At 38.4% G+C, this 17,454-nt stretch overlaps 1 protein-coding gene across 7 annotated transcripts in view; it reads right to left on the bottom strand.

Moving 5' to 3' along the window:
* The window catches only part of TBC1D1 (TBC1 domain family member 1), a 104,591-nt gene that overhangs the window by 51,195 nt on the left and 35,942 nt on the right, over positions 1-17,454 (bottom strand). For all 7 annotated transcript variants that reach the window (XM_018068208.2, XM_018068223.2, XM_018068228.2 and 4 more), the window contains one exon: positions 545-1,078. In XM_018068208.2, the coding sequence (XP_017923697.1) occupies positions 545-1,078 (534 nt within the window). The remainder of the gene's footprint in view (positions 1-544; positions 1,079-17,454) is intronic.

Genomic DNA, 17,454 nt, shown 5'->3' with positions numbered 1-17,454 from the left:
GCTAGCCACACCAAAGCAGGGCAGGAGTGGAGGCATGTGTGCAGTAGCATAGGAAGTTATTACACTACTCTATCATTATACAGACATTGGCAGCAGGAGCACTTTCATGAATTACACTGCTTATATGGGACATAAGGTTTACTAGCTCTCAGTCATGGTTTGGTCCTTCTGCTCTAGTTACATATAACTCATTCATCTGGAAATTTATTTCTGCTGTTACCAGTTGGTGTAACTATGTACCATTATGCAATTGCATAACTATCTACTAACATGCCATAGCTTTCTAAAAGCTATATTTAGAAGCCCAGTGTTTCAGGTAGTGCAGTTTTAAACTATTTAATATAAACTTATTTGGATATGTAAACCAATTTGCACTAATAGGTAATGCTCTCCAGAGAAACAGGCAAGTTTAAGTTAAGCTTTGGTAATTGCAAATAAATTATCAAAGAAGTAACTGCCATCTGTCAGAACATCTGCTTTGGTGTTAGCCACTCCAAACTCCAAAATGTGAAAATGCCACCGGGAGCTGCAAATCTTGCTTTACCGTAAACAACATTGTCCGGTTTTCTGCAATGTCAGTTGGCTGCACAACACTGTGTCCATAGATAAGTTGACTTTTTAGGTTCAGTGAAATTGCATCTTCTTCAAAAGACCTGATAAAGCTGTCACTTCTATGGCTTCCCTCTTGGAAATCCTTCTTAAAAGCAAAGGAACGAAGCCCAGGTTGAGAAAAAGATTTCCTAATTGGCCTTTTCTCCTCCTCTTCACTGACCAAGGGCTGGAAGACAGACCGAAATTTGCTACTGAAAGAGAAGCCTCTGAAGTTATTGGCAGTTTCATGTTGTTGGGACGATGAGTTGAAATCTGAATTTTTTGTACAACTTGCACGATTAAATTTCTCAATGCATTCATCTATGAGTGCTGGAGGTGCATTTTTATGTGCTACTGTCACCCGTCCACAGAACAGCACCTCGAACTTTTTGGCAAAAGGGTCTTCAATATCTGAGAGATTATTCTGAAACTCTTCTTGGCGAGCAATTTTCCCAGCTTGTCGAATAGAGCTTATAATCTCAGGCACCTACAGGAGGGGGAAGAAATACACAACATTAGCATCAGGTGCTCTATGACAAAGAAGCTGCAAAATTAAGAGGTGCTCCCTGTTGTGATTTTTCTGGAACGCCTAATTCAAAAAGAAAAGACCGGTTCAAGTGATCTTGCATTTGTCAAATAGACACATTATAGCAGTTAAGTACTGATAAGAGGAATTGCTCGTCCCTGCCAGGAGTTCACCGTCATCAACACTTTGTCACAAGAGCTTCATCTCCTGTAATGCTCTGTTTCCAGTAAAACTTTTGCCCCTGAAGCAACCAGTATAACATGACAAATTCCAACTCAAAATGAAACATAAGAATGCTTCAGAAAGCATACGAGAAGCCATGGACTAATTAATTGGTAAAGACAGTTAATCTTGGTTATTTCTCAGTTATATTTCTCTTACTCAAACACTCCTGTCATGCAGATTAATGAGTCCCCTGCAAATTTGCTTTCCCTTTCACAACAGCATATTGCATTGTTATGGCAGTTTGGTGTTAGGTCTTTTTTTTTTAAACTGTAGATAGCTGTATTTTTTAAAGAAACATATTCTTATTTCAGATGTTAATTTTTATTCTACTATCTTAGATGACACTTCAAAATAATATTACTTCCACATACAGTATGACCCGCAGGGCATCTGTAGGAGAGAGCAGTCTGCTACAGACCAACAGATGTTGTAATTAGAACCCAAACTGCCATCTGACACATTTTTAGTGACAGTAAACGGTCACAGTTGCTGATATGGTTAAAGGCAGTGATATGCATATGCTGTCTGCTAAGCTGCTGCGAAGCTCATGCTTGGTTACATCACACTGCTTTGACTGACCTAGGAGATTAAGGTTCTTTTGCAGCCTCTGCTGCTGCTGCAACAGAAATGTGGGGCCACCATCTATGATTACAACTGATAATTCTGCCAGTTTTTTTATTTACTGAAATCACTTGGAGAAAAATCCGTGTGAAGTCTGCTAATTTCCCGACAAAACAAATCTCCTCTGTCAAGCATCAACTGAAGCTTGCTTTACTTACAAGTATTTGGTTGCAGATAGTACAGAAAGAAGTCTGGAAGCAGCAGACTAAAATAGCAGCCCAGAAGAATTATCTCTCCTACGAGAAAAGGCATCCCTAAACCTAAAGAATATTTCAGACACATGGTCTTTGGTTTTTTCAGACATTTTTATGGTTATCTATTGCTTAATCATAAGATACATAAATCAACTAAGGAAACAGAAAAGGACTTAAAGGAAAAAAATTTGAAGAGTGAAAACTGAATGGTTATATTCTGGGTGTTCACTCATAAAGATCTCAATAAGATTCTTTTTATAGACAAGGAAACACAGATAGAAATGGATGGATAGGTAGATAGATTAGATAGACAGATAGATAGACAGACAGACAGATAGACATGCACACACATACAGTTAGTGGATTTAAAACAATACAGAAATAAGGAACAGATTTCAAAATAAATAAGAGGACTCAGGAAGCATTACTTCACCCTTGAGCGCAAGGCATGAGTCATCAGCTAATCATTCAGCAAAGACAATGGGGGAGAAGGGTAAGAAAAACAGGGTCAGTAACTCATAAGTCCTTTCTCTGATATGTCACAAACCAGTCAGAAAGCCTTGGGCTCAGGCAGCTTTGTGCTTAACTTCTTAATCATATACAAGATTATACTGGTAAAATGGTAAAACAAATCTTTAGTACCTCTAACAATATAAATTTGCTCTACAGTGAGCTCAAGGTTTACCTCAGTTTTATTTTCCTAATACTCCTTCAAAGAATCAATTTTTAGTGGGTTTTAGGATGACAGTAAAACATACAATTTTATTATACCAATATTTCAAGCTGCAACTGCTTTAGCACTTTTAATAAATACGTTTTACACTTGTGGGAATGTCTGGACTCACCAGCCATAGGCAGTTTTACTTTTGAGTTGCCCAGGATACACGCAGAAACCTGCTATCCCACGTCCACTTCTGCTGAGGCTGCAGAGGTGATAGTAAAGGACTGAGGTATTTTTTGGACTATGCTTACTTTGTTAAGGCCAGGAACACCAGCTCTCACTCAGACAGAGCGCCACTATCTCAACCAGGGTTAAGCTCCCCCCATATCATGCATGCTGATGACTACAAGCAGTTTCCAGCAGTGCAGGCAATGCAAGTCTTACAGCTGAGCTAAAGCCCTGACAAGGCATTATGGATCCATCACAGATGTGGGGTTAACTGATTTTGATTTCTTCAATGTTTTTTGTTATCAAACACATTAGACATTGACAAAATTGCTATTCAGCAGTGGCTGTACTTTACATAGACAGTGGTTAGGAAAAGACTGTACATCACACAGAAGTATTTTGCAGTGGTTAATAAACTTTATGCCTAAGGAGACTCAGCAGGCCTGTTGATGGAAAATCAAGGGGAGAATTTATTTATTTATTTTCACACATGCTAAGGCTTGAATCATGTCATTGATAAGTAACAGCTGGCTTCCGTGCTAGATTTACTGAAAAACACTGACTCTTCTGTTCCCACTTATAAACCTAAAACAATTTCACAGCCTGCTAATATAATTTTATATACTTCTGATTAGGCAACTGATGCAGCAGCAGCGGAAGCAGCAAATCACTACCTCACTTTCCTGTGACCCTTACTTATGTTAAACATTTATTTTTTTTATTAGTAAAGACAAGATCCCCAATGAATGAGAAGAAAACCAAAATACATATTTCCCTGGAACTGTTCTTGTTCTGACCAAGATCTGTGCTCTTTCTATCCGTCTGTGCCATTCGAAGCCTTTTGTGCAAGTATTGAGAAATTAGCAATCCACATTCTCCTGTGTGCCATCTGATGCTGGCTCCCTCAGCAAACAGACCTGGATGCTGAGTACATAAACATGAAGTAAACACTAGTTAAAAATAAATATGATTATTTCCAATTATTAAAATAATGACGTAGGTTCTATCCTGGCAAATGTTTATTTACCACAGATGGGATGTTTCCAGATTAAGCTGCATGCCATTGGGTGATCAGTAACCACATCTCTTGCAAACCTTCAGGAATTAATTAAGATGTAAAAAGAATCAGGTTTTATGGCTCTCCAATTTGTATCAAAAAGCAGCAGGGATGAAGTTGCTCCCGAATTAAGTTAATGTTGCTTAGAGTCTTTTAAAGGTTGTGGGTTCTTTTTGAACATAAGAAAACGATCTTTTTTTACTGTAAGGGTTGCCACAAGTTGCTCAGAGAGGTTGCAGAGTTTCTATCCTTGTAGATATGCAAACTCTGGCTGGACATAGGCCTGAGCAGGGGGCTGAAATAGTTGACCTCCTAAGGTCACCTTGGTGACTTTAGATACCAACCATTCTTATACACACCTATATGTAATTGTGTCTACTAATCTAGACTTGCTAAGACAGTGGAAGAAGACTGTTGCACACACGTATGATTTCTTCCTGATGGAAAAATTCTTTTTCTAGCATAGTTCCATTCTTAAGTGTTTTCTGACTTGTTTCTCAATATAAATATGTAATTAGTGGATAAAGATTATTTCTGTAACCAGAAAAACCACTGCTGCTGACCTAAAATTATTTCCCTAAACCCACAAAACTAAGTATAGAACAACAGTGTAAGCAACGATGAAACTTTACCAAACACAGAATGTTACCTTCTTATCACTCAGTCCAGGCCAAACAGGTTTGCTGAACAGAAGACACAGCTGAACCATACTAGGCAAAGTTTTTGCATTTAGAGTGTCTGAATTAGATATAGTAAAAGATCATGTATCTATAACCATTAAAACTAACACTAGACTGTTGAGATTTTTTTTTTTTTAAGTATACCCATGGTATTTCTGCTATAATGAGAATGTCTATTTTGCAGAGACAAAGCAGGGAACTGAAATGCTGAGTACTCTTGTGACTTGACTCTTAGGCATTCAAGCAAAATAGAAATGAACACCTAGAACTTCCTAGTGCACATTTCTCAGCTTTCAGATACACATAGCTACAGCTTCTATGCCATGCACTAAACCATGACAGAAGGCAATTGGTTTTTAAGCATGCACAGGTTTGCTGCATCTGCAGAACAAGGAGCAGAAACTGAAGCCGCATGCAACAAGTCACCCTGTTAGTTTACATACAAGCATGTAAGAGGTCAACTCCTTTAGCCTTCCAGTAGATTTAAGAAAGACTTAATAACTATTTTAATGAAAAAAGCCCGGTAACAACTGAATGCGACAGCTGCCTTTTTGGTAAATAAGACTAGACTAAAAAAAGATTCCCTGTTTCTTTTATACACAGTAGGTAAGAAAGCAAAGCGTGCCACAGGAAAAGAACATCAGCTGGCAAGACTAGGCAAAAAAAAAGAAAAAAGTGGGATAATTTATTATTTTAGATGTTATGCAGCGTTTATACCTACAGTACAAATCTACCAGTTTATACCTATCAGTCTCTTCATAAGGCTTCAGGTCAGTGCAGGGCTCAAGTACAGGCTTAACTATTTCAAGGGCATAGGTGGTTTTGCTTAATATAAGACAGAGCTGTGCTTTCAGGAACTGGTCTTACACAACAGACTCCATAAATTGCTGGAAACTGAAAAACATTAGAGTCAGATCTTAGGCTGAACCTCAGAAGGTCTCATACCATGGTGGCTAAGACAAAGCCTTAAAAATTTTTCACAAAGCTCTTGCAACGAGTAGATGTTTTGATTGAATTTTGCCAGCTTATTCAAGTGTGAGAGGACATCTGAATGATTTTTAAGTGTTTTTACTTGCCTTTTTTCTGACCATAGCAGGTTCAATAAAGTATGTCAAAAAGTCTAACATACTTTTTGCTGTTAATACCTTTCCTTCTCTATTTTACTAGAGAGTACTGCTACAGAAAAAAACAGGGTACACAGCTACATAATCCTGGGAGAAGCTATCTAGTTGTATCAGGACAGACAGATTTACAATCATGGGATACTTTGTAAAAGTAGTAGAACAGAAGAAAGGAAAATATTTTTTAAACATACACAACATATGTAAAAGATGATACAGCAAAGTATTTATTTGCATTTTTTAAAAAAACTGCATAAAAATCTTTGATTTCAGTAGCTTGCTATGTAATAGAAAGCAGTTGGTCTGTTTTCAGCACACTTTTAACAAAACAGCTGTGCAGTGATCAGCGCAGATCAGCACTTCCTGTCCTTATCACTCCTTAAACACACACTAGTGGTCAACTGAGTTCTTGGACATTTATCCCCACTCAAAAAATCTAAAGTTTAGCATTTTTAAACCTAAAGCATTTAAATTAATATATTTTAGTGGGACTATTTTTCTTTTAAATTGAGATTATGCACCATTTCTCCTTTCAGAATCACAGAATAAATTAATTTGGAAGTGACCTCTGATGGTGCAGTCTCCCACATAAAGTAAGGCAAACTTTCAAGTGAGATTCAACTTCAAACTTAGATGAGGCACTGGAGGTCATATCCAGCACAGTTCCAAGTAGGAATTCCAAGACAGAATTTCCTTATTCCCTGGTATTAGCAAAAATTCAAGGTAGAAAAGAGTTACAGACTTTTGCAGGTAATTTCCAATTCAGTGAAAGCCCTTTTATATTCAGGTCTTATCTCAAGTGTTTTCAGAGGCTTTTTAATTTCTATTATCTTGCTTTGAGACTGTTCTATAGTCTCCTACACCTTGCTGACTTTTCCAAGTCATTAACTTCAATTCTTGCTTTAAAAATTTTCGCACCTTGACTCTTAATCAACAGTTCTATGGAATACTTTAATTATTAGCTTTCTTCCTTTGCTATTTGTTGACTTTTATTCCTCCCACAAAGCCACTTTCAAACCCAGATTTAATTCAGAGAAAGAGGAGATTTATAGTTCTTCCAGTCCCTGGCTGTCAACCATCTTTTCAAGCTCCTGTCAGTTTTTCTGTGCGTAACAAATGCACCATGGGTAGAACCAAAATGACATTCTTAAAAACAGCTCCCTCAGTACTCAAGATTGGCAGGTGCACCGAGAGACAGTTCACCTTTCATGACTTCACTCCTCAACATATAATCCAAAATTTTGCTGCTGTATCCCCACTGCTCATAAAACAACTACGTACTTTGCCACTCTTGGTAGCTTCACCATCCAGTTGGTCTAGCTCATTTCTCTCTATAGTACATAAAATGCATTGGGTGTCTCATTTAACCTGGGATCTCATGAATGTCTTTTGAAAAGAAGAACAAGTCGGAGCTCAACTAGAGGGCTGGGAAGGGTAGCCACCGTAGCAGCCAGTAGGACTAACCACAGTGCAGGTGTTCTGCTCAGGAAGGACTGTGAAACCAGACCTACAAAGGCAAAACAGAGGTGGTGTTTCAGCCCTGATAAGGGAGAGCTCAATGGCTGAATGTCATCATGGGCCTAGGAAAGGAAAAACAATCACACGTGTCTACTTGTGGGTGTGCTTTGCTTAGTAAGGTGTGAATGGGCATTACACAGAGAAAGGGATAAGTGAGGCTAAGACTCAGATTTTGCAGGGATGCATGTAAGAAGCTGGTAACAGTATGAATCTGAGTGCGCTAAAATTCAAAGGATATCCTGTGTGGGGCAGAGGAGAGTCATCTGTTTAAATGTAGCTTTTTTGACTTGGAGTATGGTTGGTGAGTGCCATTAGTGTCCTCTTTGATGACTCTGAAGCACCAAGAGTGGAGCTCCATGTAGCCAACACATACTCTTACAGTTTACATATTATTGTAAAAAGCTGTAAAGCCGACTAGACTTCCCATCCATGTCAAATGCTGCCTCCAGAAGACTGCTAAGTACTGCAGACTGATGTCATGAGTACTGTATGCCACTTTCATAGTATAACATTCCTTTTAATATGTGCTGGTTTAAGAGTTAACCAGCAGGGGAAATGAACTCAACTCAAAGGAGAGACTATAAGTCAGAATAACAATTTATCAAAATAATACAGTAAGTACAATTATACAAACAAACAATTGGTCTTAACCCACAAAACCCAAATGTATAACCCAGTACCCTGGGGCATGAACAAAGTGGTGTTCCTTGGGCCCTGCCTGAGTCCAAAGTAAAGGGAGAGGGGAAGAACCCGCTGGTGGGAGAGCTGTTGCAGTCTGGTCAAAAGTGGTGATTGCAGCCCAGCTGAGGGTGGTGGTCTCAGTCTGGTTGAGAGCGATGAGCTGCCGTCCTCCTCTGGATCCCACGAGTGGTTCCAAAAATGTTCCAAGACTCCAAGATTATATATCCTCCAGTTCAGGCAGGAATGCTCAGTACTTCCCTCAGGGCGGGGAGTTCCACAAAAGGTGTGAGGACAAGAGCACCCTCCTATCTCACAGGCCTCTTAACACCTAGATTATAGCCTGAGGAGTCAGGCTCTATGGGCAGAGGCTGCCAATAGTCTATTGACAACAGTTTCTGGGAAATGGCATGGAAGGCTATAGAATACACAGTTTTGGGTTACACCCATACCATGATGAACTGGTCTCAGCTGTCCTAACTAGGACATAATATTACTGTCAAATCTCAGCTTGAGAACCCCCTTCATGACTCCCCAGGCTGATGGAAAAGGGTACACTTTTTGCAAAGTCATGTGAATGGGAAAGCACTCCATGCAATTTAAAGAGGCACAAAAAGGTTTTCTTCCCCTTGGAGAAAAAAAAAAAGCCACAAACCAATATTTGCAGAATCTGTTTATAGAGTATTGTAAACAAGCTCAGAAATAGAACATCATTGTACTCGGTGTTCCAGTGAAGTTGGACTGCTCTATTATGTGGTGGTGCTTCCTCCCCAAGAGAGATGCAACATGCTGCAGATACACTTTGAGGGTTTCTTTCACATGCTCTCAAGACATACCTTACTTAAAGCCCAAAATGGAACAAAACCTGGCTACTCTCCAAAAATGAACTGCAATATCCCAGATTGCTGCTTACTTTTGGACCCCTCCCCACAAAAATGCACAGTCCAAAACCAAACTGCAGTCGACAGGAAGTCTCCACAAGCTTTTAATACACCTTGCAGTGTAAGAGCACTTGATTGGCTCTGAAGGGGTATTCCTACAAAATCTGCTTCTGGGAAGAATGTTAGTATACTCTGCCCTATACCTGGTGGGTTTATTACATGGTGTCACTAATTTGTATTTCTCCAGCCCCTTTCTGTTCTTATAGTAAAAACCATTTCTTTTCATCTTGTACTGCTCCTTCATTCAGTATCATAAAAAGCAACAAGTGTGGGATAAGTCAGAAGATATTTCAAATAATGTATTAACACCTTCATAGTGTTATCTTCTCCATAGTTTGTTTCAAAGCTTTCTTTTTGCACAATTTCACAAAAGAAAACAGCACTTCAAGACATAAAAGTAGTTGGTGGTCATACCTACAGAGTTCCTTGCTCACATTTTATAAGGTGACTACTGAATAAGGTGACTACAATACCTATTGTAAAGTAATAGTTAGAAATATCTGTGCTCATTCATTATCAACAGAGATTAAATCCTTTTTTTGGAGAGGGGTGCAGGATGGAATTGCAAGCAATTCCCTTCAGAGGATTGAGACAGGATTCTGCCGGAGGCTAAGGGGTGGGAAACAGAAGGAAGCCTCCTCTTAGAGAGTTATAAGTGGAAAAAGACAGCAATGGTGTTTGAAAGCTTTCAGGACAAGAGTTCTGTGGGGTTTTTTTGTTTTGTTTGTTTTTTTGGTTTTTTGTGTGGTTTTTTTTTTGGTGGTGGTGGTGAATTTCTTGTAGTTTTGTCATCTTTTAGAACTGAAAGGCAATATCAGGATTTAAAACAGTTAATTAGTTACTAAGAACATCTTTTCTGGGAAAAAATTATTTATCAGAGTAAGTTCCATTTGTACATTAGGGTACAGGCTCTGGTCTCCTCTGCTCTCAGACTTCTGACACAGTTATCAAAATTGTTATCAAAATATCACAACTGACAAAACAGGGGTTAGCAAAATAGACAGAAGTGAATATAATTTCTTTTCAAATTACATAAAGCCTGAAATTCTTCTGTCCTTCTTATCAATATCCAATTCCAAAGAAGAAGGGAGGAAAATTCCATTTGTGATGTGTGTCCTCATTACAACTGAGGTTACTTCTGATATAACCTTCTTGACAGCTGATCCAAACAGGCGTCAAAATCCCTCTCCCCTCAAAATTTATTTTGAGGTTTTCGTGGGAGAAGGTAGAGGGGGAAATGAAAGCTTTTGATTGATATGATGTTAGCTTTACCTGCAATAAAGTAAAACACCATCTCTCTTACTCTGACAACACAGAGCTGACAGACTGCCTGTGGAAATGGACAGTCTCATGGTCCTTCTTCCTAGAGCTGCTAGGGAGAGGCAGAGGGACAGAGGACTTTTTTGATGGGAAGAATCTTACTCGAACGTTAAAATGATAAAGGCCCAATGGAACTGGAGTGCAGAAGCTGATCAGTATTTTCCAGCATTCTGTCTGATTGGTATAATATCTTTGTGAACTCATTTGCTTGTGGATGAGCACCTTTGCTGCTTTGTCATGCAGTAGTAGATTTCAGCTGCCTCAGGTCAACTCACAGGAGAAAAGGATGGGAAAGTAATGGCTAAACATCCCATGGAAACCACCCTGACATTGATTTAAAAAGCAGTTATTTAGTTCACCAGTTTTTGCCCTTTTCATCTGTAAAGCAAATGTTTTCTAATGTCTAGGGTTGTTTGAGTTATGGTGGCTTTTTTCTAAGATATGTATTTTAGTGATGGCTTCTTATCAGAAGGTCTAATGGGATTATGCAAACCTGTCAAATAACTGCATACTTCTATGAAATCCACACCTGTAGTTGACACTAGTTTTTATTTTTTTTCTAAAATACATTGCAAAGCACCCAAAATAACAATATATTTATTTCTGAAAATTTATTTTCAACATAAGGTGTTTGCCAGCCTTTTATTCCTACATTTTAGGAATATCTACACATTTTATGATACTGACATAGAATAATTCAGAGTTTTATCAAGTTAAAGTTTTGGGTTTCTGGTTTTCTACCAGGCATTCCTAATGTACAGTGTATTCAATATCATGGAAGAGAAGGAAGAACAATATACCTAGAGAGCCCTCAATTTTTTTCAAGATCCTTATTACCTAAGAAGCATATTGGGAAATTGTTAACAACTTATAGAATTAGACTGAATTTTTAAACTAATTACTCACAGGAAGCTTTCTGACCTCCTATGATTCACTGAGGACTATTTACATGAAAACATCATGTCATTTGAATTAACATTATTCATCCTTTTGTGAAGAAATTTAGTTACGATAGGTCATGTTTAACTCTGTCAGAAATCATTGCTAAACTATTATCAAGGACAGCGCAAAACACATTGCTTTCCTTAGGATATTTTGCATTTACTGGAAGCTATCAATGTAATGTTGTTGGGCAGAAAAGAGAAGAGCAAGCTGTTTACTCAAGATCCTTTCCATTAAGAAGCAGCCAGATCACATTAGGCGAGTTGCCAATTTTACCTCCAAAGAGTCAAGGATCATTGTCCTAAATGCTCAGTCCTTCCAATTTCTGCTGATGATAGATGAACTAGACCCTGCTTCCCTTCTGTTAGAAGATAAAGCTGTCTTAAAATTTTACAGCAGGTGAAAAGTTCAACTTTCCTGTATTCTATTATTCCTCTCAGGTCCAGATTCGACAAGCAAGAAAAAAGGAAAGAGCTCAGGAAAAAAGATGATTTTGTAGAATGGCTGTTCCACAAATCCTTATATCAGGTGTCTCTGAAAGTTATTGTAAGAGACTCAGTAGGTTTGCATAAGGTACTTAAGTGTGCTAGAACAGTGAGGGGAGAAAGGAAAAACAGATGGGATACTAGATATCTGAAAACATTATTTAATGATGTATTCAGAGGAAGACAATCAGTGTGGAAAACATGCCATTCACTTACAGACTGCCTGAAAGCCAGTATTTCACTGCAAATGCCAACACGGATGGTAGGAATGGATCATCTGCAAAGCAGGATTATAGAATAGCTATCCTATGCCTGGCAATCCTGCAATACCATCCTACACAGTACAATTTCACTTATTCATGATTTTGGACATCTTAACAAGATCTCATTTCTTCATTTAAATGTTGGAATTGCATTGGTTGGTCTCTCCCCAGTTTGTCACAGAGCAGCCAAGCTTGCTCCTTGTGTTGACAGTCAATTGGAGCTTGCACGTCTCAACAGAAAACCCAAGATGACACTGTTCTTTTTAGATAAAGCTGCACATTCACTCCTAAATGAGGAAGAGTTGTCAAAGCATAGATAAAAGTTGCCATCAAGACAAATGGAGCTACGGGATCACTACTGAAAGCCATCCTAGAGCCAAGCCAAGGTGCCACTCCAGGAGTACCTCAGAACAAGGAGCAAGGAGTCTTAGCAGTGCCTCCAGATTATGAAAATGCCATGAAGGCTCTCCCTGCTGAAAAACTCTCATATTTATGTCTTGTATCAAATTCACTATAGACCTACAGTGTCAGATCGATAGATCTGCAGGCTGTGCCAACAACTTTGTTTTGGTCAGCTCAGTACAGTGCTATGCAGTTCACCTGTCCTAAGCAGGCAGTGCTAACTGATTGGAAGCTCATCTAGGAAAACACTAGTAACCAAAGAGTAACCGCTGAAATTCATACTTCCACTCCTTCTCCATCAGCTGTACTACAGCATTACATTTATATAAAACTGCAGTCAAATCATTTACCTGCATAATCCGGATTATTTAAATAAATGCCATAATAACAATAACCAGTACCCAAGTCCTACATGATGCTTGACAGAAGTTTAGAATTACTAATGATGCAACTGATGAATGACAAGAGAAGAAATTCATGGAACCTCATTAATTTGAGTCTCAGTCTCAAAATTGTTCATATTCCTATGTAAGAAAGCAACAACAACAAATAATAAAATAATAAAAAAAACCCCACAGCATAGAAGAGACATAGTACCAGACTGATTGGAAATGGAAGATATTATCAAGATGCTCAAGATATTTTGTATTAGTAATGATACTATTCTATCGTCACAGTCAGAGCAAGGTAGCTGTACTGATGGGAAACAAAAACTTTCAAATCTCCAAACAGACCCAGCCTCAGAGTCTTCCTAAACAAAGTGTCTGTGTGATAGTGCACTGTGTGGAGAACTGTAATCAATTAAAAAAAAACAAAACAAAACAATCAGAGTGTATACAAAGACTTCCGATAATACATGTTGTCCCATGATCATGAGCATTTCTGGAGCTCCCACCATTTATTTGTATTACCACTTAATAAATACAAAATTTGATCCACACCATACTTTATTCTGCTGCTATTTATAACAATACAAACACACAAATTCTGAATCTGTTCTCTTTTCTGGGTTATGAAATTGCTATTTTAAGCCTACCCAGTCTCTTCTAAGAGTAAATTTTTAATTATTAGTTTTTGTTTTTCCGCTCTTCTCCATAAATTAAGGTTGTGTTTCTTTGAAAAGGATAAATCAGTCTGATAGCTACCAAAGGCTGAATTGCAGCCAAGCTGGACAGTTGACATTGTCACACCACTTTCAGAGTGACTGAATTCTGACCTTCACAATATTTCTGAAATATTCTATATTTAAACACTTACTGATGAAACCCAAATGGGAGTGGTGATTATTTAACATTTGTAAAACACAGATGAATAGGCCTACAGGATCTCCATGAGAAGCTGGAGGGGCATACCAGAATGATGCTTTATGTGGAACACTAACAGAGTAGCTGAAGGAAACCATTAAGAAGGGAAGAAAAAATACTTCTAGGAAAGACTCCTTTTAATGCCAACTTCTTCCCCCCAAGTTATGACAGCACTATGGACTGCTGTTATTCCAGCCACACCTAATACGCAAGGGGACCAGGCCTTTTTGGTTGTTTTTATAAACATTCGTGGAAGCATTGCTGAATCCCTAGAAATACCAGAGAAAAAAATGCTGACTGAATTATAACAACCTACAATAAATATTTTTTCATATGATTCCACACTTCACAAACAAAATAGCATCAGCTGCATGAACTGTGTTCACATATAAAAACCCACACTTCTCAAGTCTACAGAAGTTCGCCTTTGATGACTGTATGTCAAACAGAAATGTTGCTTCCACAGAATGATAAATTCTACAGGTTATATTACAGTGGGACTTAGCCAAAATTTGAACTTCCAGTACATATTTTCGGTTCAGATTCTGCATAACTAGCACCAGAGTTTTAAACACAGGCTGCTTGTACATAATGGTCTAAAATTCCAAAGCACTTCCACAAATCTCCTTTTCCATGACTTGCATTTGAGGAGACCGGAAGCTGTAAAAATTTCCAAAGACACAAAACCAGCATGAAACATTTAGTGATAACCATCGAAATTTCCATGACAATGGCTTCAGTGGGCTCACCTCATTGGTACTATAGCAGCAGACCAATGGTCCAGTTAATGTAGAGGGGCAACTGTTAAGTAAGATATTGGGCTACAGTGCTCCTTGAAATAAACACACAACCCCCCAAAATGTTTGACTGAAAAAAAAAGGAGCTGTTTAGTTTAGCTCAGCTTTGCCATTTTCAGTAGCTGGGAGTGTGCCCGTGTAAACTATGCACAAAGAGTCTCTTCTCCTCAAACCTGCAATGTCACAGAATATCTGTACCTGAAAATCCTGTTTGGTTGCTGCATATTCAAGGTTCCTCCTTGAAAAACAAAATTTATGTTTTTGATTATAGTGGTGATGTAAAGGTATAAACATTCACAAGTCCAAAGCCAGTAACTTTCGAATTGGGAAGAATACTTCGGCCATGAATAATTTTTTTGTTTTTAAAATGTGACCATCAACACATGCTTACATGCACACTGCTAAACATTTTTAATCTCTCTTCACAGTGCTTCAGTTAGTGACAGACAAAAGTCTAGGTCAGAGAAATTCCAGATAACCTCCTCAGTCCTGAAATTCTCACTATGCAGTAGCCAAAAGTCTAACATCCCAATAAAAAAATTAATTCTCTTATCAGCCATCATTCCTTGCATCACGGCCATCCACTCTAAAATTGTGTATATGCTGTTTGTCCAGCTTCTCTAACTGGATTCTCAAGTACAATACAGGTGTGACTACTTCATTATTTTATTTTGGACCAGAAAAGTGTTTGAGAGTGGATTCTCCCAATCCACTTCAGGTGCGACAGACTGCATTGTGGAGCTGTCTCAAAGCACCAGAACTGTCATCCATTTAAATAGAACTAAATCTTAATTTGCGATGCATTTCACTGCAAACAGGCATTTGGTTCATAGCAGCAAATCCTAATTTCAGTAGTTCAAAGTAAAAATCGTAAAAAAAAAGCCAGTTCAAAGTAAAAATTACTTCCTTGAGTGAAGTACACAACCTGTTCTCAGCACCAGCAGTCTCCCTCGAACAACCTGTTGCTGTTTGCCACTTAGTAATGTGGATTTCTACAGGGGATTTCATCTAGGCTAATAACTGCAGCTTTCAGACACCTGGCCAGCTGATCTGGGAATACTGGCCTGGTCTTTTGAGACCTTGGAGGCACAGGAGAAAAGAGGTGTTATACCCTGTTGTTATGCTCTAGTCCACCGAAACAGGGTGAAGGTGCCCAAAACCTCACTTTTGCTTCTCAGTAAGCAAACAGTGCTTTTCAGAAAGGTTTTACATTAAAACTCTTCCATTAAAATTTAATATTTATACATTAATTCACATCAGCATTTATTATTGTAACTTGGTTAAAAAGGAATAACTGACAATTCAGATACAACTCAGTACAGTTAATACAGTAATAAAACCAATTCACAGTAACTAATGTCATTCCCTGCCTCAGCTTCTGCTCTTTGAGTTCCAGCTGCTCTTCCCAGCTGTACTGCCTTACCTCCCCACACAAATTAGTAAGTATCGCTTGACATAGTTTGTGTATCTTTACTGATAAGTAAAATACTAACAAAATGGAGGCTGAGATTTTTTTAACCTCAATCATTGCCATCCATAAGTATTTCAGCTTGAACAGCTGAGCTGTAAAGGCTTCTAAAGTAAAAAAAAATAAATATAAATATAGCCAAGCTATAATTCAATTAACAGTGTTTCTCTTGAGGATTTACTTGTTAAATCATTAGTCAACCTTTGTATACCATACATAACCTGAGTTCCTTCAACTTTGAGAAGTCTTTTGAACCATTTTATTTTAAAGTATTTAAAGCATTTCTTAGTTTGCACAGTAAAAAAGTTTCAACATCCCCTTAAAGCAGAAGTTTCTCAGAAATGCTGCAGCTTCTATATTCAGGACAATGGAAATTACAAATTTTCTTGCATTTCTGTAAGCTGATCTCTGAAGAAAGAGGTGCTTTGCTTGACTTTTCCCTAAAGATACTTCTACTTAGGGAACCAGAGCCAAACTGCTGCCTTTGTGTACTCAGAAACACCTCTAGTGCACATAAAAGACTGTTTCATTACAGTAGCCTTACAAAAAAGCAGGCTATGATGTGTAACAGTATTTTAGATCATCAAATGTAAAACAAACAAAGTTCAAACTCTGGTGCTGCAGACATATGCATATAATGGCAAAAAATCCAAACAAACCCTTAGTTGTACCATCTGTCTCTGACAGGACCTGGAGGTTTCCCTGAAACTGCAGAATTCACTAATATTTTTCCTACTGGTTAGCCCAAAACATGTTAACTATATGAAGACAGCTAGCACCAATTTCCAGAAAACTTTTCAGCAAAGGAAAGCAAACAGCTTTTGACTAGAGGCTAAAAGTTCTGTTTTGAATTGCAGAGGGCAGAACCTGTACAAAAGAGCAAGCTCAGCTACCTTATCGGGCTTGGCTTGTTAAATCTAAAGGTCGACATGAATCTGAAAGAAGATACTCATGAGAAATTAATTCGGAAAGGTATAAATGATTCAAGAGAACAACCTTGGTAAATTGCAATCTACATGGCCCAGAATTTCACTGTGGAAGGAAAGCTCTACTCCTTAGTGTAGAGTAGAGTAGAGCTTTAAAGCACCCCTCATGTACCTTACAAATGCTGAGGACACTGCCCTACTACACCTGCCCAGCCACAAAGAAGCTGCGTGAGCTAGACTGTATTCTGGCCCTCTCCCACCAAACTGGGAACATGTAAGCAGAGCAGGTGCATTTCAGACCTGGCACACAGAAAAAGAAATGGAGGGATGAAGAATAAAAGCAAACAGCTCCAAAGGGAACTTAACTGCTGAGTAACAGAGGGGTTTCACCACAGGACTGACTTCATTTCAGATGCTGAGCGCATATTCCTCAGTCATCGCCAGGCCCCTGCAGGGGAAGGTGGTGAGTGACTGGCATACAGAAAACACTGCATTTAAAATGCTCA

Source organism: Manacus vitellinus, unplaced genomic scaffold, assembly GCF_001715985.3.
Source record: "Manacus vitellinus isolate BGI_N305 unplaced genomic scaffold, ASM171598v3 scaffold_0_pilon, whole genome shotgun sequence".
Classification (NCBI taxonomy): Eukaryota; Metazoa; Chordata; class Aves; order Passeriformes; family Pipridae; genus Manacus; species Manacus vitellinus.
This window is presented reverse-complemented; position numbering and strand designations above follow the sequence as displayed.